General features: G+C 42.4%; 1 protein-coding gene across 3 annotated transcripts in view; it reads left to right on the forward strand.

The window, feature by feature from the left end:
* The window catches only part of LOC115374506 (semaphorin-5B-like), an 85,525-nt gene that overhangs the window by 15,817 nt on the left and 46,435 nt on the right, over nt 1-23,273 (forward strand). For all 3 annotated transcript variants that reach the window (XM_030073470.1, XM_030073480.1, XM_030073488.1), the window contains 4 exons: nt 9,119-9,304; nt 16,655-16,754; nt 18,017-18,062; nt 22,455-22,517. In XM_030073470.1, coding sequence (XP_029929330.1) covers nt 9,160-9,304; nt 16,655-16,754; nt 18,017-18,062; nt 22,455-22,517 — 354 coding nt within the window. In that variant the 5' untranslated portion in view covers nt 9,119-9,159. The remainder of the gene's footprint in view (nt 1-9,118; nt 9,305-16,654; nt 16,755-18,016; nt 18,063-22,454; nt 22,518-23,273) is intronic.

A 23,273-nucleotide genomic window follows, 5' to 3' on the forward strand; every position in this document is an offset into this window, starting at 1 on the left:
GTTGCTGACAAAGTTCTCACGGCATCTCTCTGTTTATCAGACAGACCGACCTCTGGACTGAAATGAAAGTAGACACTGCCCAATAAAATGATACATGATATCAGAATAATAACTTCTTCTTTGAAGCCTGCCGTGAAGTCGGAAAAGCACCAGCACTTTAAACCCAGTTCACGGTAACAACTACCACTTAGTGAATGAAGTGAGTTATCATACCAAAATATAACCGACAGACATGTATGCTTTCAAAAATTGCCACCAAAAATCGATGATGCTGATGTTGCACTTCTTCACCCAATCAGTGATGTCAAAGCAGGTATTTTTTTTTTTTAAGCAGCAACAAGTACCTGCAACATGCCTGAAGGCTTCGACCCCTAGAGGGCAGTGCAGCTAGACTTTTCGCCTGCGGAAAAAACACTGAATAATTTTTAGAAACAAATCTGCCTTATCGCGCTGTTCACTTTTATCGACGTGGCCATCACCTCTGCGTTATTGCACGGCCTACTTGACTTTGTGTAATTCCTTTGTTAGATGTGTTGTCAGAACTTGTTCATTTTTGCATCTTTTCCTTATCTCTTCCACTTGCATTGATTAATACTGTCAGGGAACGCATGTCTGGAAAGAATAATAATGATTGTTTTGCTCGTGTGGCTTCTGACAGGGAGATTTGGCTCGGCGGCGGTGTGTTCAGGGGAATAGTCCAGATACCGATTTTGCTATTAAGCCCCGGTCGCGGCTTTATTCTGGTAAGCAAAGGAGAAATAGAGTTCCTGATAAGAGAAAACCGGGAGATAGAAAGAGAAGGGGAGATAGGAAGAGAGGGAGCAGTGCAGCTGTGTGCCTCTTTAAGATTCTTGTTCTCTACCTCCTCTAGCCGGGGCCAAACCGGCATCATTAGCTTTGGCAAATTACCCGAGCGGCCATTGTGGCGCGGCCATGGCACGTTAGTGTGTCTTTTTAACTGTGGCTAAACTCAGTCTATTCACTTGTAAAAGAGAGCGGCCATTGGCAGATAGTTGGCAACCCGCACAGAGAGGCCATTCACCCCGGTAGGAAGGAGCTGAGAACGCCGCCTCGGAAATGGTCCTCTCTGAATATTTTGATGGAGAGACTTTGGATGCCCTCTCAGTGTCCATTTGCTCCAGCGATCAAGCCCCTGTGAACTGACTTAATTGATTATTAATATTACTATTATCTTTTTTTAAGTAGGGTAATTACAGTCACACAGTTGCTGTTATGTAACATTCAACAAGGAAAGTCAGAGGTTTTTGTTCAGGGAGCTGTTGTTGTCCGACCCCTTTTTGTTCCAACAGGAATTCTGGAGTTAGGATTCCTGGATTGTGTTGGTGAAGAGGGGGTGCATGGGTGGTGGTGGCGGTGAGGGGGGGGGCACTGTTACTTTTAATGATAGCTGGATTCGGTCCAAGTCTTCTGGAGGAGAGCGTTGAGACATGAGGGTGATATAGAAGGGTCAGACACCGGACTCCTCTCCTTTGTTTTTGATGCCAAGGAGGAACGACTCGGAGGGTTTCTGAATGGAGAAATAATTACATGTAATTAATTTCCCTGTCATATATAACCCCGGTAAAGAGGATTTGTCTGGATGTTAATGGAGCTCACTTCGCACGTACGCTCTGCCTCAGCACTGCTGCTGCTCCGTTGATAGCCTGTGTAATTGTGGAAGTGCTGCTCAGCATTTTGCATTCTCCATAACGTCTTTGTCCACTCGCCTGTGTTTATTTATTTATTTGTGTTTTATAGAGTGCTTGGACGTATAGTTCAGTGTGATAGCTGTTTTAGCAGCAAAACAAACAAATGACTATGAATGAGTTTTTTGCTCATCCGGACAAAGAGATAGGAACAGTACCTTAACAAGCTCAATATAATTACCCCATCAGTGTATTCAGGCACAATAACTTGGTTGTCGCTTGGTCACAAAAAAGCTTAATCTATAATTAAATGGTTCTTTCCTGCAGCCATCCATTCTGTATATACTCACTGGGTTGAGGGGTCCAGATGGTACACATCAAGAGAAAAACCTTCCCCTTGCCCTCTGAAAAGACTAAAGTTGCTAAAGTTGGCTTTGAGCAAAAATTAAATATTGTAAATATTGTAAAATAATTCTTCTGGTTAAATGTTGCCCAAACTTTGATGGTTTTACGCTGATATTAGCAATATTATAGAGGGAATTATAGAAACTACAGTCGAAAATGCAAGACGTCATTATACTATTTTGCTGTAGAAAATGTAAATACCTGTTTTATTGATCACATACAAAAAAATCTACAGACTGAGAATGCAGTAGCTGCAACTAACACGCACACACACACACACACACACACACACCGTCCCTCACCCTCTGCAATCATTAGTAGACATTTCTGCATCTGTGCTTATGGTGGTTGGTCTGTCTGCTTTCCAAGATAAAGGGAATGAAATGCACAAAGAGGGAAACCATCCAGTGCTAGTTCAGCCTCATCACTGCACAGCGCTGGCATCGTTTTTACTGCAGAAATCAAAGCAAATGGAGCAGCATCTGACTGCTGGTAATAGACGTCAGAGCAAAACGAGGGGGCATGTAAACACTCCATGTTTGGGCATGGGTCATAAACAGTGAGAGGATCAGTGTTTGGGCGGAAAGTAAGCAGCGGGCTGTTTTTATTGCGGGGTCAGATTAAGGATTGACCTGTCTCAGCGATGCTCTCTCACTGCACAAGGAGTGATGGTTAGCAGGCCACTCTCTGAGCCCGGGAGGACAAAACATGACTTTTAGGCCATTTAGAGACATGATTTGGTCGACGCAACTCGTTTTCAAGATAAGAGGAAGTCCACGCTCTTTTGTGGCAGCTGTAGAGAGGATCTTGTCTATTTGGGATCATCGCTGTTATTTCAAATGTGTTTGGTGTATATGACTTCAATATGGAGAGCAAGGAGAGGAAATGCTTCCTCTTCCATGTTTTGGTTGTGTTTTTTGTAGCACAAGAGGTGTCATGGGTGTTTAATGTGTTCATAAGTCTAAGAGTTCTCTATTGTTCCCTGAATCTACCTGGTTGTTTACCTTGTGCTTCCAAAACCTGTCCGGTTGTCTAGTGTGTGTTCCCTAAATCTTTCCGGTCGTCTGGTGTGTGTTCCCTAAATCTGTCCGGTCATCTAGTGTGTGTTCCTTAAATCTGTCCGGTCGTCTGGTGTGTGTTCCCTAAATCTGTCCGGTCGTCTGGTGTGTGTTCCCTAAATCTGTCCGGTCGTCTGGTGTGTGTTCCTTAAATCTGTCCGGTCGTCTGGTGTGTGTTCCCTAAATCTGTCCGGTCGTCTGGTGTGTGTTCCCTAAATCTGTTCCTGTGTGTTCCCTAAATCTGTCCGGTCATCTAGTGTGTGTTCCCTAAATCTGTCCGGTCGTCTGGTGTGTGTTCCCTAAATCTGTCCGGTCATCTAGTGTGTGTTCCCTAAATCTGTCCAGTTGTCAAGTGTGTGTTCCCTAAATCTAATTGGTCATTTAGTGTTTGTTCCCTCAGTCTAATCGACCATCTAGTGTGTGTTCCCTAAATCTAACCGGTTGTGTAATGCGTGTTCCCAAAATCTGCCTGATTAATGGTTAAGAATTTCATAGATTTTAAATGCACAAAGATGTTTCTATGACTCATTTGTTGCATTTGATTATGATTAATGATGACTTGTTTTGAATATTATCATCATTTTTAACTGTCAACATTATGAGTTCTACCAAAATGTCTTGGCGCAAAATAAATGGAAAGAACAAATAGTCGAATCATTATACTGAACAGCTAAATCTGATTCGTTTGAGGAAATTCTTACTCGGGTACAGCCTGCTTGTCTAGAGTAACTGGATGAATGAGTGAATGAATGAATGTTCTCAGGTGTGAATGTTGTTTTTCTAGTGTATTGTCAGCCTCACAATACTGATTTCCTTCCAAATTAAGAGTCTGTGAGAAACAACTTGTCTCTCCTCTCCTATAGTTCATAAAGGTGCTGTAATATTCAACACTAAATACAATCAAACTGTTTTATCACAGTATTCACAAATATTACAAAAATATAAACAAACCCGGCGGCTTCAAAAATACACAGAAAATATGTATTTTTAAATGCAGCACCTTAAGCTGACACGTACTGTCAACTCTTGCAGCATTAAAGAGGCATTACGTTTCAAAGTGCAGAAAATGTCTCCACTCCGGTAAATCCTTAAGTAAACAAAGGCAGCCGTGGGGAATAGTTCAGCGGAGGGTGCCATACCGCGAGCATACATTATGGTCTAAAATAGTCTCACATTCCTGCTTGTTTGATTTGGGCCAATAATAAGTCTCTGTAAGCCTTTAATGTGTCCTTTTAACCAAAGAAAATATTGTGACAGTTTAAATAGTAATTTCTAATTGTTGCCCAAATTGCTCTCCGTCCAATGGTAGATTACTTGTAGATTAGTGGGGGTGCATGTGCACTGCGTCTGATTGGCACTGACATAGCAACGATTCCCTGAGGTGATTGGTTGTTTGATTGGTGCTGAACAGATTTTAGAAAATGATATGACAGCCCCGCAGGAGCACCAGACCAGATTTTTTTTTTCCTTCAGTGCATTTCATTTGGACCCTCTGTGTGGATAATGGTGATTTGTCAGATTTATGAAGGAAAAAGGTACTGACACAAGCTTTAAACTGTGTTCAGAGAAGCAAATCAGATTTTTCACACATCTGATTTAACAAAGGTATATTTTCTAAAGTTTAAACAGCAAAACCACACTCTCACACATGAAACTTAGCCTGACATTGGATGTTTTTTGTCCATGTTATTTTTAATTACCCATCAAGTGACTTGGATTCAATGTATGAGTGGAACAAACATGGGGGAGAGCCAGCAAGGTGATAGTGGTGCCTGGACAGACAAGACGGCCCTCAGTAAAGTGCAAACCTCCGCCAAGGTCACTGCTATGGCCCTGGTTGTGGTATTGTCAAATGACACACCCCCTTTGGCCAATCGCAGTGGAAACTTGGTCAGTGCCGCTTTGATCCATGACCAACCTCCCTGCCGTTTTACGATGTTATGTAGGTGCATTTAGAAACTACAGCCCTGCTCAGGCTAAGCTCCACCCGCTGGCCCCTGAGGCCGACTGGCCGAAAAGTTAATCACATTTTCTCCGGCCCATGATCTGACAGGTGGACGGATGGACTGACAGGGCTGATCACCAAACCCCCAGCTGGAGGTTTCACCTCCTCGGTGGAGGTAATGAGCAACAGCCAAGCTTCCATGTGATTACTTTGATGCAGCCGAAATTGTTTGACTGAAATAAATGTGTGCATTCCTGCTTCATTACTATGACAATTAATAATGGCATGACCACATATGATTATACTGTTAAATAGGGCCGCCCCTTTTAAGAAAATGCAGTTGGAACAAGTTCAAATGAATGAACCGAACAAAACGTTACAGCTGTACTGTCTGGACACACAAATTTGATTGAGTCAATTAGAATTTACAATGTGGACAGTGAGCCTTCAGCGTAGGATTTGAAGAGCAAATTGGATTTGCCTGGCTGTCTGAACATGGAGTTATTGCTGTTCAGAAATAAAGAAAAATACCAAGGGAACTAGACTTTCCATGGAAAAAATGTCTTCGCCGGTACAGTGTTACTATCAGAAGTGCAACCAAAGAAACAAGGGAAGCTGACAAACGTGGTGCTGTTCTCCCTTATTCTCCTGAATAGACAAACCAGAGAACAGTACACTGCTCGCCGGCCAGCATTTGCACAGTGAGAGCTGCACGGCCGCAAAACAAAAGTGAGGCCAGTGGTGGAGGCTATCGCTTCATTAAGCAGCAATGTTGGACCCAGCAGGTGGGGAGGCCTTTGCCTCCACTCACACACACTCATTCTTCCTGGGGAACAGTAGACAGACTTTCACTACCTCCATTTTCTCAGCTGCCCTGGCAGCTGTGAGGAAACCGATTTTTGGGTTAAGGGAGAAGAAATTGGAACTGGGATGGCAGAAGAAGCTATTAAGCCGCTATGAAGTCTCTAAGCTATGGCGTTGTAGAAGCTTTCTACAAACCTCTGCAACGCCATAGCTTTTTTTTCTTGTGTATGTCAAGACTTGGTTTGCTAGATTTCACAAAGGCAGGTTCTCTTTCACCTGTAAAAGCCCTGTCTCCTAAAAATTACGCTCTCACACAAGTAGACTGCAGTAACGTATCACAAGAGCACAGAGGGATGATGGATCATGACCCACATCTGAGTCTAGGGCGAGTTGTTTGTTGCAGATGGTACATATGTTATGTTATGTTGCTGTATCCAAGTGTTTTTTTCCTTTACCTTAACCAAGAGGTTTTGGTGTCTAAAGGTAAAAAAAAAAAAAAAAAAAAAAAAAAAAAACTGGTCACCCAACATTACATACAAGATTAAAACAAATACTTTAACTAGGAAACACAATTCAGAAATGGAGTTTAGTTGTTGGGAACATAATTTTTAGGAGACAGGTTTGTTTGTATAGCCTACAGTAACAAAATAAGTAGCAGCCAGTGCAGATTCCACTATGAAAATCCTACTATATTGTCTGGAAAGAGAAATTCTGTCAAGGCTAATGTGTCTGTAGAATTGTATCCTGTAAATCAGCCAAATCTTGTAAGGTGCTGCAGGGGAGATGTGACCAGCTTTTTTCCTCAGCTGGAATCATGAGTTTTCTTCTCTTTCTTGCCAGTTTTTTAGCTGTGCTTTGATGGTTTGATGTCCTTGCAGGGAATCTTGTGGACTGATCAGGATCATTCAAATAGTTTCCTGCATGTATGTTCATGCTCGCCCAATTAAAACAAGAAAAAAAAAAAAAAACAATCAAACAACAAATTTCACATTAATTAACTAATATGTCAAAGCAGCTGATGAATTGCTTTAACGTGTACGTGAGACTTGACCCACCACCTGGAATCACATATAGGAGAAGGAGCTTGAAAAGATCGGTTCATGCATTTAAGGCAATTTGGTGCACAGTGAGCCGCTCTTGCAACATTATTCAGATTTCTTAATTTATGTGCGTTATCTTTATGCTCTTCCCTCATGAATGACAACTATAGTTTCTTTTGGTTTGATCTTGAGGAGATGAGTCGATTCCAAGCGGCTCCTGAAATCTGTGAGTCCTACACCACTGAAGACTTGATGGATTTGCAACTGTTTTTGTCTTAGAAATAGAAATAAAAAGATGACACACATTCCTCACAGCTGGTTTTCCATGGAAATAGCCGCGACTCAAAGGTGTTTGTGCAATGTGCGTGTTGAAAAATATCCATTCATGTACATAAAGAATTTACAAAGAAAGGAGTGATAGCACTGCATCTCAGTCAGGGGAGTTGTTCACTAAAGACTGCCGGGGTTGTTGGTTCTATTCCCAGCACAGGTCACTGGGTAGAGAAGGAGTTACCGCTATGAAAAATGAACGCCCTCATGCACAAACTGTATCTGTTATGCTGTGAAAGTGAAGTTGGCATGGTTCTCCATTTGACCCCGCTTTCCTCGGGTTAGCAGACACACGGTGGTGAGATAAGAGCTAAATCTGTCAGGTGTGGTCTCCTACCTGTTGGCCTCTTTTTGGCACCACCGAGGGAACTTGTCAGGACTGCTTTGTCAGCACATCGCTGCGGGTTCTCCGGGCCAAATGTTGGAGGAGATAAAACAAAACAGAACGGAACGGAATGAAACAAGAGGCGAGCGAGGGGAACAGAACCAGACAGACGTGGGTTTTTTTTTTTTCTAGGAGAATGCACCAGCCTCCTCCTTTCTTTCTCTCTTATTCTCCTCTGAAGATTTTTTTTTTTTCCCCCCGACGATCTCGGTGCCCGGTTGCCCAAACAGACAATGTTCCATAGATGGGCAGATTTGATATGTACATAAAGGGATTTTGGTGTCCACACAAAGAGTCTTTATGCGGCTCACAGTTCAAAGTTCAGACACTTTGTTGTCATCTTTACTCACTCTCCGAGCCACCCCGCCCCTCCTCCCGCTGTGTTTGGCCGAGGCTTGCCTCTGAATGGGTTCCTCCGGTCATAAAGGGCTCTGTCGATGGCACCCCTGGTTTGAGAGTCGGCATTAGAGAGATTTGGCAGCTCCGGTCCATTGAGTTGGATTAGCCATGACCGAGTCCTGCTGACATGGTGTGGCTGGAAACCCAGAGCAGACAGAAGAAGCCAGCGGTGGGAGCAGTGGGCCGGGAGAACGGCAAAACTAATTAGACAGAGAGACGGGCGGACAGACAGAGAGACAGACGGACCCAGAGGGACGGTGTGCAAGTGAAAGTGTCAATTAGCGTCGGGCATATATGGGTTCTTACCTGCCAAGACTGATATTTTTGCATTGAAAGCATCCAGTAGGAGATATTTTGCATGAATATCCAGTATCTTTATTCTTGTTGCTATGTCTCTATCTTCATATGAATTCATGCTTTATTCATGGACTTTTCATTTACTTGAACATAGTTTAAACATCCTTTTTGGATTTCACGGGAAAGATCAGGTGGAAAAATTTAGTTTACAGGTCAAACTTGGAACAAAACTGCATGAGTAAGAACCTGAGATATTATTTTATGTAGGTTTTTTTTTTTTTTTTTTTTTTTGGCAGTGGTTGTACCTATGTCTCTGTTTTCACTGACAGTCGAGCAGACAAGGTGTGCAGCGGCAGCGTGCCTCTGTTGAGATAGTGCCCACGGTGCACTGGGCATACAGATGTTGGCATGGAGGGTCTGTGCAGAGGCCTGAGGCCAAGGGCTTGGAGCCAGCTCTCATTGTCTACCTCTCCGTGTCTCTCCACCTGTCTTTCTCTCTATATATCTCTTTCTTTCTCTCTGCCTCTCTCTTCACGCCTCACTCGCTCTCAGTCCAACAGCCCTGATTTGCTCGTTCTGTCACTGCACATCTTTATTACAAGGAGGTGGAACAGGTGAAATGTCTGTTTTTGCAACTATTTTCCTCCTTTCGTTCTTTCTTTCTTTCTTTCTATCTGTCTTTCTTTCTTTCTTTCTTTATCATCTGAAAATGCTCTCAGTGTTTGTCGTTGTATTCATCTGTCCACAGTCTGAATCACTTCTCACTGTCTGTGTGTTTCGACTGACAGGTGTCTCTTCTGCTCCCACAGGTGTGTTCTGAGGACCTTATAGACTGGATGTGGTTGTAACTATGGTTACGTCTGGGTGGGGGGCGTGGCCCCTCCCCCCCTCTGGGCTCATGCTCTTTGTCTGTTTGTCCGTCTGCCTGTCCCGGCAGCCCGATGCGAAACCTGCAGACTGCAATAGAAAGGAACATCCTGCCGTGTCTTACCAAGGTGAGCGCATGCATAGAGGTGTCTTTTCCCCATCCATGCATCCATCCATCCATCCATCCATCCATCCCAAGACTCCTATATTTTCATATTTCATATTTTCAAACCCCCATACCGGGACTCTTAAGTGTACTGCACGTTCATGCATGTACACAGGTATGCGCTTATGCATGCACCATCTTTCAACACCATCAGCAGATGAAAACTTGTTTTGTTTCCCAAAATCCACCCAAACTTGGCTGAAAACTGTATAGCAGCACTACTGCAGAGAAAATGAGGAATGCACTGGTGCAGCACAACATATGTACTGATGGACAGATACCCTTTAAAACGAAACACAGGGTATTTGTGCACAAGTGCAGACTGAGGACTAAATGGCTGACTGTGACCCATTCTCTGCCAGCTGTTTTTTTCAACTTTTTCAACCCTGGCATCATTAGATTCAGCAGAAAACACTGAGCTATTTGATGTATAGGACGGTTGTGTTTATGTGTAAAAATGTGGGAGCAGAGACACACAGTCTTTGTGCTTGTAGAGCAAGACGTTTCCGTGGAGATCTGCCAGCAAACTCTGTGCTGAACATGACGTCGCCGGCTTCTGGGGGTTAGCAGCGTCAAGAGTAGAGGTCGGATTGCTTTGACCCTGGCACCAAAAGATTCAGAAGAAAATATGGAACATTTTTGGTGTATAATATGTGTATGTTCGGTTTGAACTGCAGGCGTGAATTGCAAAAAATTGGGAGAGTTTGTTTTCCAGGCATGTGTCGAGACTTGGCTCACCCAGTAAAAATTCTGCTTAACATCATCAAACTCTAACTTTGTTTATTATACAATTTGAGTGGATTAAGGCAGTTATTTTTAAGGATGTTAGCTGAGGGGAAGGCCTTTTTCTGTTGTTTCGCTCGATCCAAATACAATCCGGTTACCCACAGGATTCACGCTATAGTTGTGTCTCATGCGTAGGAACAAACATTTAAATGAAGTGTAGCGTGGAGAATGAATGCTTGAAATTCATCAGTGAGTGCTGTATACCTGTTTTTTTTTGCTTTTGTGTGTGTGTGTGTGTGTGTGTGTGTGTGTCTTTTTAAAACTGCATCTTAAACCACACTTGTCCTTCTCGCTTTCTCCTTCCACCTTATTACTGTTTTCTCTTCCAGCCCTCTCTCTCACTCTGCACTCATTTCCTTTGCTTTTGCACAGGACAAAAGCCCTCCACTCACATCCTTTCATTCATCTGGGCTGTGGTTTTTGGGTGGGGGTTCAGCTATCTTGGTCACCTCGCTCCCATTCATTTCTATCAGTAATGTTTTGCATGTCACAGTTTTTTTTTGTTGTTTTTTTTTTTACTTTTATCACATCCCTAATTCATAATCACCATCTCTCGCTGTCCCCCAGTGGCCTATTATCCTCACTGTCAAAAAGACTGATAGAGAAACACTTTGACGCCACAGGCATTCAAACAGACTGACACTGACAGAAAGTAAGAGGGTGCATTATCACCCACTCAGCCTTGTTGGACTTGGAATAGTGCTTATTTACAGAGGCAGACATTAAGAGGAGAGAGTTTTTTCTTTCCCTTGTACCCTTTGTGTGTCTTGCTGAGATCCGGAGATGCTGGAAAGTTGTAAAATTCTGCTTTCCCACCGGAAAAATTGCAGCTGAGTGGCCGGCTCGTGTCAGGATTCAGCGATGCCGTTCTCCGGTGCCGACGTGGCGGTGTGCGGCGTACACAAACCATCAAATTTGACATTTATAATCCTCAAAATACCTGTCAAGCTCCAGTTTGCACCTTGAGAGAGGAAGTGCACCCTCATTTGGCTGGGCAGATCTGAACGTAATTCTGAAGTTTTTTTTTTTGTTTTGTTTTTAATATACCTCAAATTGCTTTGAAGTGTGCTCGATTTACGCATTAAAAAATATTTAAAGGATAATACCAGTGATATCTAGAAAATGTATATACAACTTCACATTTCTGCTAATCTTTTCCCAAAGCAAAAAGTGGTATTTTACAACTCCAATATAATTTTTCCTCCCTTTTCTCCAGCCGTTGATTTCCGTTCATTCGACTGCGATATGAAAATGAACTTTCAGAGACTTCAGACTTTCTTCCCACCAGATTTCCAGATCACCTTAATAAAGTCCTCCACATTAGTTTTCCCTAAAAGCAGCAGCACTGTTGTGTTTTGATGACTTTTTGAAGCCTGGAGCACAGTGAAACACTCCCTCCGGGTAAAATAGTCCCCGGGGAAACATTTTGCTTTCCACAGCCAATTATCGGCTGTGTGATTTATGAAGGTTGAGGGCGTTGTTAGCAGTTTTGAAAAAGTTCCCAAAGATTAAGAGGTCAGAGGCTTTCATCGATCCAAAGATGAGCATTTAATCCTTGAGACAGAACATGAAACCCACCGATAAAATGTAATTAAAATCTTACAGTGATTTGCAAAATGGTTTGTTACAATGTAAAACGTGTCTAAATCGCATATAAATCACCAGTATGGTCCTTTAAAGCCCTTAAGTTAATCACATTATTCACATTATTTATTCTTACTATGGGTAAAAATGCACAAATGATCATATGATAACACGTTGTTTATGTGTATATGGGTATATGGTTTAAAAAAAAAAAGTAAATTGGATAAATCGTATGGAAGTAAACTATCAGTAGTTACCGAGAAGTGGAGAAGGGATAGGATTTAAATAAGCATATGCTTCTTTCTACTCCTTTTTGGACATGTTTTGTTGTTTCGACTATTCTGTATTGTTTTTTTGCATTGTGTTTTTTTTTTTTTTTCACATGTTCAGAATAAAGCCTTCATTCATTCAATCATATATGGGTTAACCTTGACAGTGTTTGGGTTTCTACATAAAGTAGGACATTTTCTTGGACATTAGCTGTTGCACTGTGGAAAGAATGCAGCCACACAACCATCGTCTTCTTGCGGGCGTTCACGCTTCTGCTTTGGTTTGTCCGAGCCTAAAAATTTCCCACTTGCAACTTAAAAATGGAAAGCAACACGTAACAGAAGCCTCCTGCGTCCGTCTCTCTGCCTGACAGGACTCGCTCGGCTAATGAGAGCCTTGGTTTCGAATTCGTCTCCTGAGTCTAAAGGGGAGGAAATGGGAAATGATTGCCACTGTCAGTCTGCTGTGACGTTTACTGTTAGAAAGCTGTCAGTCATCTTCCACCAGTCTCTCTCTGTGTGTGTGTGTGTGTGTGTGTGTGTGTGTGAGCGTATGATTGTCAGTTTTGACTTCCTCGCCACAGGCCGCGGTGTACAAGTCCTCAAAAGCAATTTCGCTCCACTACCTCCCCCCTTGAAGAATCGCTGTTGTTCAAATGACGCTTTGCATTCATGTTCCATCGCTGCCCTCATTCTTTTTTCCTTTCTTTTTTTTTTTTTTCTCCCACCTAAACTCAAAGTGGGAGGTGCGCCGCGAATAAAGCCTCAATATTATTTCAAACGGCACAACAGTCCTTTGAAAAGTTTTTAGAGTGGTCATAACCTCTGAAAAAAAGTATAATTTCACATTTCAGAGGAGATTGATGAAGTGTAGTTGCTGCCACCACGAAAGAGGCGGCGTTTGGTCTCTTATGTGGATGATAAAAAACACGGCAGCGTAAAAAAAGCCCTCAGATATGAGCATAAAAGGGCCTTATTAACAACTCATAAGTGTTAGAGTGGTGTTGATCTCTTTCGCCGCGGCTCTCAGGCGGTACATTAAAAGGTCCCTCTTTAAACCGAATGAATATAATCCTCAAGCGTGTTAATTTTTAGAGTTACGCTCGCCGATTCTTCAAGATATATTTAACAATTAATATGCTGAGATTTATAGTAAAAATGAAGGCGGTATTGTAAAGCATAAATACGTTGCTGCGCCTCAGCGTGAACTGGAAATTGCTCCATAATGCATGAAATGATTTGATGATACGTTTTGAATGCTGCGCCCTGTGGCCTCGCTAAATGCCCCGCTTCAGCAGGCCTAAAAGCTGTGAAAGGGCTTTCTGATGGTGCTGTTTTGACCGGATGTCAGCTTGTTTTAAGATTAAAGTGCATGGTAAACTATACTATTATTTCTTTGAATCTATTCTTCCCTTCTGAGCTGTCCATCTGATCAGCTGGGCGGCCTTTAGTTTATTATTACCGTTGTTCTTAGGCTGGAAGCATTTTCGGTGTAGAATGTGTTCAGTCGTGACATGGCGGACCAAACTGATGAGGTAAGATTGGATGTTGTCTTGAACGTGGCTGACATGCACTAGTTATTGTCTTTGAGAAATGGTGCAAGAGGAGCGTTTGGGTTTCCAAATGCACCTAAAAATGCATGAATCAACTGGGCTGAACAAGGCAGCTGTGAAAACACTCTGGCTGTAAAGGCGAGGGCAAAAATCCTAGTTTTTCCTCTCAGCTCTCAGACTTGATCTCTGCCCTCTGACCCCCACAGACGACGCTGGTACAGTTTGGGCCATACGTTGTGTTGATGTTGTGGAGTGACGGCCAGTTTGATGTCCTGACGTTGACTGAAGGATGAAATTCTCCGACCTCTTGACCTTAGGAAACCTTTTCAAAAGCCCTCAGAGAAACTCAAAACGCAAAATCCCTCCATTCTTACCTGTGAGAACAACAAGGCGGTGAAACAACCACCTTATCATGTTCTGCTTCTGCCGCTACCAAAGCCGTCACCATTCATAAACCACAGAACTGATCATTAGCTGAGTAAAGCAAACGTTTACCTGGGGACTATTTTCCCTGGCGGAGGGAATTTCTAATTCATCCACAACAGTGCTGCTGCTTTTAGGACAACTTAAAACTAAGCCAGCTACTAGTGAACTTTGTGAACATTTGCAACCTTAACCATGACCTTTTCCTAACCTTAACCAATACGGCAAACCTTTTCCTAACGTTAACAATGACCTTTTCTGAATGTTAACCAAGTATTTTTAGCAACCGGGGAGCCGGTTTGCCAATGAGTTCGCTCAGGAAACGGTTCTTTGGGTCGCATTGGACGGTTGGAACAAACAACCTACAGTACAGGCCAAAAGTTTGGACACACCTTCTCATTCAATGCGTTTTCTTTATTTTCATGACTATTTACATTGTAGATTCTCACTGAAGGAATCAAAACTATGAATGAACACATGTGGAGTTATGTACTTAACAAAAAAAGGTGAAATAACTGAAAACATGCTTTATATTCCAGTTTCTTCAAAATAGCCACCCTTTGCTCTGATTACTGCTTTGCACACTCTTGGCATTCTCTCGATGAGCTTCAAGAGGTAGTCACCTGAAATGGTTTTCCAACAGTCTTGAAGGAGTTCCCAGAGGTGTTTAGCACTTGTTGGCCCCTTTGCCTTCACTCTGCGGTCCAGCTCACCCCAAACCATCTCGATTGGGTTCAGGTCCGGTGACTGTGGAGGCCAGGTCATCTGCCGCAGCACTCCATCACTCTCCTTCTTGGTCAAATAGCCCTTACACAGCCTGGAGGTGTGTTTGGGGTCATTGTCCTGTTGAAAAATAAATGATCGTCCAACTAAACGCAAACCGGATGGGATGGCATGTCGCTGCAGGATGCTGTGGTAGCCATGCTGGTTCAGTGTGCCTTCAATTTTGAATAAATCCCCAACAGTGTCACCAGCAAAACACCCCCACACCATCACACTTCCTCCTCCATGCTTCACAGTGGGAACCAGGCATGTGGAATCCATCCGTTCACCTTTTCTGCGTCTCACAAAGACACGGCGGTTGGAACCAAAGATCTCAAATTTGGACTCATCAGACCAAAGCACAGATTTCCACTGGTCTAATGTCCATTCCTTGTGTTTCTTGGCCCAAACAAATCTCTTCTGCTTGTTGCCTCTCCTTAGCAGTGGTTTCCTAGCAGCTATTTGACCATGAAGGCCTGATTGGCTCAGTCTCCTCTTAACAGTTGTTCTAGAGATGGGTCTGCTGCTAGAACTCTGTGTGGCATTTATCTGGTCTCTGATCTGAGCTGCTGTTAACTTGCGATTTCTGAGGCTGGTGACTCGGATGAACTTGTCCTCAGAAGCAGAGGTGACTCTTGGTCTTCCTTTCCTGGGTCGGTCCTCATGTGAGCCAGTTTCGTTGCAGCGCTTGATGGTTTTTGCGACTCCACTTGGGGACACATTTCAAGTTTTTGCAATTTTCCGGACTGACTGACCTTCATTTCTTAAAGTAATGATGGCCACTCGTTTTTCTTTAGTTAGCTGATTGGTTCTTGCCATAATATGAATTTTAACAGTTGTCCAATAGGGCTGTCGGCTGTGTAGTAACCTGACTTCTGCACAACACAACTGATGGTCCCAACCCCATTGATAAAGCAAGAAATTCCACTAATTAACCCTGATAAGGCACACCTGTGAAGTGAAAACCATTTCAGGTGACTACCTCTTGAAGCTCATGGAGAGAATGCCAAGAGTGTGCAAAGTAGTAATCAGAGCAAAGGGTGGCTATTTTGAAGGAACTAGAATATAAAACATGTTTTCAGTTATTTCACCTTTTTTTGTTAAGTACATAACTCCACATGTGTTCATTCATAGTTTTGATTCCTTCAGTGAGAATCTACAATGTAAATAGTCATGAAAATAAAGAAAACGCATTGAATGAGAAGGTGTGTCCAAACTTTTGGCCTGTACTGTATGTGGTCGTATGGATCAGAGGACTTGTTGGATTGTAGATTTACACTAAACCTGCAGAATCACTGGTATAAGTTCTTTAATTTTGACTTTGTCCCATTGGTCCAATCAGTGTAATTATGGCAATGCTCATGCAGAGTGCTGAGAGGAATCATGCCCCCCAGTCAGCAGTGTGTGAGATATCATGTTGGATGGATGGATGAAGAAACAAGCAAACGAGTGAGACGAGTGAAGTTTTGGACTGAGCCTGCACCCTGGCCTCGGTCTCAAAGCATCATGGGTGATTGTGCAGCTGTGCGGTTGCCAGATCAGGTGATTCCCGGAGTCAGCGGAGGGAAATGTGACACATGAGTGAAAAAACAAGCGAGGGCCGGAGCAGCGAGCCAGATGCCATTTGGTGGAGAATCATTCCCACACAAACACGGGATAATGATGATGCCATTGTTTTTGTCTCCGCTTGCCTCCTCCTCTCTGCTCTTTTGTTCCTCATCCTCCTGCTCTTCCTCCCTGGCTGTTCCTCCTCCTCTTCATCCTAATTCTCCCTCTCCTCTTCCCTCTGATTCTACCCGAATTCACCTCCCTCTCTTCTTCCTCCTGCTCCTCGTTTTCCACGTTCGACTTTAATTATCCCGTCTTCCAATTGATCTCACGTCTTCTCTTTTCTCCCACCTCCCCTCCCCTCTCTCCTCCTCTTCCTCCGTCCAGCGCTGAGGCCGTGGTTATCGGAGTTTTCCCGTCCAGGAGTGAGGGACTTCTCCCAGCTGGCCCTGGACCTGACCAGGAACCAGCTCGTCGTTGGAGCAAGGTGACCAGCGGATTTACCTGCAAAGTCAACATGTTGCCGATTTCTCCATCACTCTGCCAAGATAATTACACATTAACACTTGAACTTTTGCATCATTACCATGTGTGACCAGTGGCGTGTGGCTTTTTATAACACTAGTCGAAGGAATAATCAGTGTGTAGGTTTGTGTTAAATGGTTTTAAGGCATGATATGGAGGCAAAGAACCACATGATGCAAAGTGCCTGAAATCTGCTTAATGCACACTTGCAGGTTGATTATCCTTCTTATACCACGGTTATTTGCCAACAATATAAAATCATACATTTGCAAATTTTTGGTGAAAGTTTTGCACTTAAAACCCAAAAGCCTATGAGGCGGGAGCTTTCCGATGATATAATTTGCATCCCTGTTACGACGGAGTCAGTTAGTCGCAGTATAAAGTACAAGCGGGGTGACGTGAGAGGAATGTTAAATTCAGCCGTCGGTGTGTTTGAGTCGATAACTCGGCTGTGCTGCTGCAGGTGACATCGATGAAGCCTCGACTGTTGTGCTTTTTAACGTTGCTATGGTTACAAAGTCGGGTAGCGGATGAATTTAGAGTGGAGATTCAAGTTTCACCTGCCAGCCAATCAGAGAAGAGTATTCCACCAGACCCATGGTATAATCTGAATATGATGCACATGTAGACATTTGGATATTCCAGTAAACACTGTCGTATTATATGTATTATATATACACTTTTTTAACATTTTGTAACACTTTTGTAACTCTGTATTTATTTAAACCCCTTTTACTGTAGGCCAGATTTTTCAGAAAATGCGATATATTACTCATTACCAACAACTCATTTTAAAAAGTAATCTTGTTACTTTACTAATAACTCAACAGGAATGTAATTACTAATTACTATTCATTTCCCACCTGATAAAAAACATCTGAAAAAGGTTAAAGGGGCATAATAAATATCATTACCACAGTGACTGATGTGTTACTGGGACAGTGATGTGATTTACTGACTTATTAAAAATTATAATGTTATAATTTGTTACACTCCGCATTTTTTAATTTCACTACATAACTCTGATCTTAACATATTTGCTCAGTTACTTATACTTAAATACAGCAAATTGTGTTTATTTATACATACTGGTAGTTTCATTCATACTCATACGTTTACTTATATACAAACATATACATCTTCTTTCCATAAGCTGTTTTTTACATACAACAAACTGCTGCTTTACTGTTATTTTCTTGTTTCTTTTTTCTTTTTTCTTTGCAGAAACTACCTTTTCCGGCTGAGTTTGAGCAACGCCTCCCTCATCCAGGTAAATGCATCCTGACAGCAGGCACAGGTTTTCCAGGTTGTGTATGGACAGGAAGGGTGGATATAAGGAGTAACAGAGGAGTGACAAAAGAGGGAGGAGGGAGGAGGTGAGAAATGTCAACAAGCAGCAGAGTTTACTGGTGTTTACCGGCACGAGCCTGACACACATCTGGCCGCCTTACCTTCGACTCAGATGACCCGTCTTCAATTCCCGGTGACTTAGCTCATTTAACCACGATCAACACATCAACCGCACTCTTTTACTCAGCCGTTTGCTCACCTTTTCATGTGACGAACAGGTGAAAATGGCATGGCCAAGGCAGCGGAGGCATGAATATTACTCACATTAGTCAAATGTTGTTGGTTCGGCGGCCGGTTTTCTGCTTGGTTTGTTGTTTCAGTGATGCATTTCAGACAGCAAAGAGGCAGAATGAAAGGGCAGGGGGTAAAAAAAAAAATTCACTCGGGCATGGATTTTGTGTCCCAGATACTCCAGGATGGTGAGGAAAAACTAAAAGACAGAACGCCTCTGGAGCTGTGAAAAATATTAGTTGCTGTATTCCTCAAGCAAGGCTTAAGCCTCTCTTCCCATGTCCTGAAAAGACACAAAACAAAAGGCCAAATCTTCTGCTGAATGGCGCACAAAACTCAGAATAGAGGCCGGGGGTGGGAGAAGGTTTAGCTTTAGATAAGAAATGTGTCTTTGAACTCTGACCTTTTCTGAATATTACAAAATCAAAGCTGTGTGCACCATTGTACCCACATTAAGCTAAGACAAAAGTAATATTCATAATCAGTGGAGGTGATAAATCTGGAAAAATATTCTTTTTTAAATTGTATTTGCCATTTCTATCAGTTATTCAGTCTCACAACACCCATCCGTCAATGCTGTGATGAATGGAGGTCTTTGGCAGGGGGAGGGACACTTGCCTCTATGTTTTATCAATGGTATGTCAGGAAAGATGGAGGACTGGGAATTATATCCAGCAACCAAACCCCTTTTTAATCAACTGCTGCATTAGTGCACAATGCCATTATGCCATTGTGGAAACAAAGGTTTGCATTCTCTCCGTTCATTCAGTTCAGCGTGGCCCGGGCTTCACAAACAGATTATCTGTCGCTGCAAAGCATCGGGGGGAAAGCTCCAGCCTTTAGTCTCAGGAGTTACCATCCCCCCTTTTTTTTTAAAAAAAAAAATTATATTTCATGGTTTCAAACACTGCGACAAAGCTGCAAAAAGCATCCATCACTGATGAAAAGTCTCATAAATGGAACAAAAGACCGGCGAGCAAATTTCAGAGGTGTCTCCCAGTGTTTTTGTAGTAAATAATGCATCGCAGCCCATGGCAATAAATTCCATACAAAACAATAGGTTTGCTTCACAATACTAGAGGTACATGTATTTACTTATTTATTTATTTGTTAACTTTTCTTTGTTACCTCAGGAAAGTCAACATTCTGGCTCTTCTCTACTCTATATGAATATAGTTACAGTTTTCTGCTGGTCATCACTGGCATCTTGGTAGTAATTTCTGAGCGCGGGGAGAGAAACCCGAGCTATGGCCATTACTTCAGAGAAACAAACAAAAAAAAAAAACAGTGCTGTACAGTGTTTTGGCCATCGGGGGCAGTGCAGAGCAGAACACATGGCAGCCAATGAAGCTAAATGCTAGAAAATGATCACTACATTGGATTCTCAATGTTTACCAGTAACTGTAATATTACTGTAAAAGTTACACAGTCTAATATTGATAATGAAGGCAGACTAACAAGCGGATGTAAAATCGTTCCAGAATTCATTCGTCTAAGCTTGTAGAAATGTGGATCTTCTTAACCAGCGTTAACCAGCTCATTTTCACCAATGCAGAGGTGATTTTATGGAAAAAGTCCCATTGACTGCTGTTCATTTTGATTTTGTTTAGCCTGTTGTAGGGGCCTAAGTTGCCTCCTGGAGGTGGCATCACATACTGTATGCTTGTAGGTGGAATATCCCTCGATAGATATCTGTGGATTAGGACTTGGGACTTTGCGGATCAAAAAATTTGTGCCTGAACTGATAAGGACTTGGAAATGTGCCACACGAAGCTGAACAGGCCCTGTCTATTATGTAAAAAACTCATCCCAGACCCATGAGGAGCCGAGAAATGTTGGTTCTGAATAGACCTGATAAGCACCCATTTTAATTTACAAAGTTAATTTACAAATGGTCAAAACAAAACTTTGTGTCTTATCTAACATTAGGAGCTTTCTCCCCTTTGCCTGGCCGTGACGCAGATAATGCATCCTCCTGACCAAGAAAGCTGGTAATATAACAACATCCAGCATGGCTAATCCACTCGTTATTTCAAAATAAAAGTTCACTTGCAGTCACAGTGACGGATATCATCTCATTTAGAATCAGCTTTGCAGATCTTTTGCATCTCGCATAATCAAGATAATTTGGACTGTTCACTCTTTTGATTCATAATAACAACCTTAGAGCATCTTTGCTTTATTTTCATCAGAATGGGACCCAACTGGACCTGACTACTGTATAAATTAAAACTTGGATTTGAACCTGTACGGGTCCCAGATTGGGTCTCAGGTCCTACGATTCAAATGGATTTTCCCATCTGTTTTCCCCACCTATTTTTTTCAGGTGCAAACGACTCAGATGCTCTGATAGTGCAGTTTTGTCCAGTTTTGCGTAAAATCCCCACAGACTCAGTCTCTGCCGGGGTCTCCCAGCGGTGAAGCCGAGCCAAACAGCAAATCACTGTCAGGATTTCACGCTTTAAGTAAAGTTTATCTTGCGTCTTTGTTGTTTTTCTCTCCCGCCGTGGCAGTTTTTTTCCCTGCTCTCTGCAAGATGAAGTGCTCTTGTGTCCAAATTGCTGATTCAGATTACTGCCGCGCTCCGAAACGGTGGCATGTTTATGATCTGAGTCGACAAAAACCTTATCGTGTCCCGCACTCCGGAGTGGGATTGCTCGGTCATTAATGTGTCCCGCGGTGGATGTAAACCTCTGTTGTGGCAGAGGCTTGAACCTGCAGATGCATACAGAAACGTGCACGGACACTGAGGATGGCTATTAACCCGAAGTCCAGAGCAACAGCCTGAATTACAGCCTTTGTACAAAAAAGCAAAAAAAAGCAGGAGTCAAACCAGTGCTGGTGTGAACACACACCAGAACTTAAAAAACAAAGATACGGTCTGAGGATGCTATATTTGTACTGTCATGTGGATATTAGTCTATTTAAGGATAGATTGGTCTGTTTTTTGTTTTTTTTTTTAAACAGATGACTGAATTCTGGGTGTCTGCAGCTTCTTAAAAAGTCTTAAAATGCCTTAAATTCAATTTTACTAACATTAGGTCTTACAAGTCACTAAATAGTGTTAAAGAGCTCATGAAATCATGAAGTCTCTCTTTCTTGATTTGATGCATGTCCTGTATTTTCCCTGAAGTGTAAAACCAACAGCCCTGACCAAATCCTAACCCAATAAGATATCAGTTTGGTAGAGAAACACAGTTTTAGGTGAGGTGAGGTGAATGAGAGAAGATATTTAAAGATTAATTTCCGCCCATTAGTGCAGGATCATCTGTTTTACAGGAGGTAGAGGTCATGTGAGGTCATTTCATGGGGACTTTAGATGCAAATTACAAGGTCTGAATCCCAGCAAATGCTTATTTAACTTATCCATCTATATCAGTCCAGTTTTATGCATCAGATTCAACACAAATAAAACTATAAATCCACTGCAAGCTGTTAGTTGACTTGTTACTGACTTGCCTGTTGGGAAAATATCTTTTGTAGATTATCCCATCGTAATTTGTTTTATACTTAATCTGCAGAGCCTATAGAACGCTTTGTCTGTTCATCACTTTCACGACCCTATGAAATGGACTCTTACTTTCTTGATTTGATGTGTTTCCTGTTGAAACAGGAAGTTTGGGCGGGACACGGTGCAGGGAAGGATCATTCCCACGTGTAAAACCAACATAATATCAGTTTGGGAGAGAAACACAATTTTATTTTGAAGGGATGATAGAGGATTAGTTAAGTCTTTATTGGTTGAAATTTTAATTTACGGCCACTGGTGCAGCATGGTGTTTAAGATCCTCTGTTTTGCAGGAGGTAGAGGTCATGTGAGGTCATTTCATGGAGACTTTATTCAAATTTCAGTTGCACTTGATTATTCTCAGTCAATTCATACATGAACTTCATATTTTGGGAAAACTGAGCTCTTAATTAAAACTATACCGCCCATATATGAGCCCATACACCAGGGATACATGATTTTGGTTCTCATCTCTTAATCCTTTCAGTTGGCTAACTTTCACACATGATGTTTGCCATCTCCTGACGTTGTTGTGTGACGTTTTTAAAGTAAAATGATATCTGTCCCTCTCAGGCAGCAGAGTGGGGCCCCGATGACGACACCAGGCGCTCCTGTCAGAGCAAAGGGAAGACCGAGGTAGGCTGTGCTCACATTCATGAGCTCAAACTGTAATTCACATTATAATCATACAGAATCCATTCGTAATATTTTGTGGATATTGTGGCTGTTTTTGTGTTTGAAGGAAACTCTGCTTCCTTAATCGAATGAATGAGCTTAAATTTGGACTGAGCCCGAGCCCGGTAGGTGAGATTGAAATGCCACAAACAGAACAAATGATGGGCCAACTTTTTTGTTTGTTTTTTTTTTTTGGTTCCAAGCCCAATAAATCAGTTCTTCCAACAGCAATAAATCAGTTTAGGATCACTTCGTTTGATTTATCTTTCTATAAGTGACAGTTGGGTTGCCGGCGGCGCTTCAGGCTATCCCCGGGTCCAGACAACAGATGCTGATTCAGCAGAAAAGCCGCTAACTCATGCAACAGCGACTGAAGTGCTGATGCCGCTGAATGAAACGTGCACAGTCACACTTTGGATGTGAAGTGGCACCACGTTTGTCTGACTCAGCTCATTTTGAACGGCTGTCCATACCACAAAAATAAGTGATTATTGTTTGTGTTTACTTGTGCTAGAGTACAACTGTGTCCAAAACATCAGATTAGGATTATTCCTCTTGTAAGTAATTTGTGCGAACCAGAGGCTTGTGAGTGTTGGCCAGTCTAATTTCCCAGGGTGGCGTGGGTGAGCTTTTATTTTGAAAGGTGTTCTTTAACCCACTGAAGAAAATTCACTTTATTTTTTTCATTTACATTTTACTTTCTTTTTTTGTGACTTT

This window comes from Myripristis murdjan, chromosome 2, assembly GCF_902150065.1.
Source record: "Myripristis murdjan chromosome 2, fMyrMur1.1, whole genome shotgun sequence".
Classification (NCBI taxonomy): Eukaryota; Metazoa; Chordata; class Actinopteri; order Holocentriformes; family Holocentridae; genus Myripristis; species Myripristis murdjan.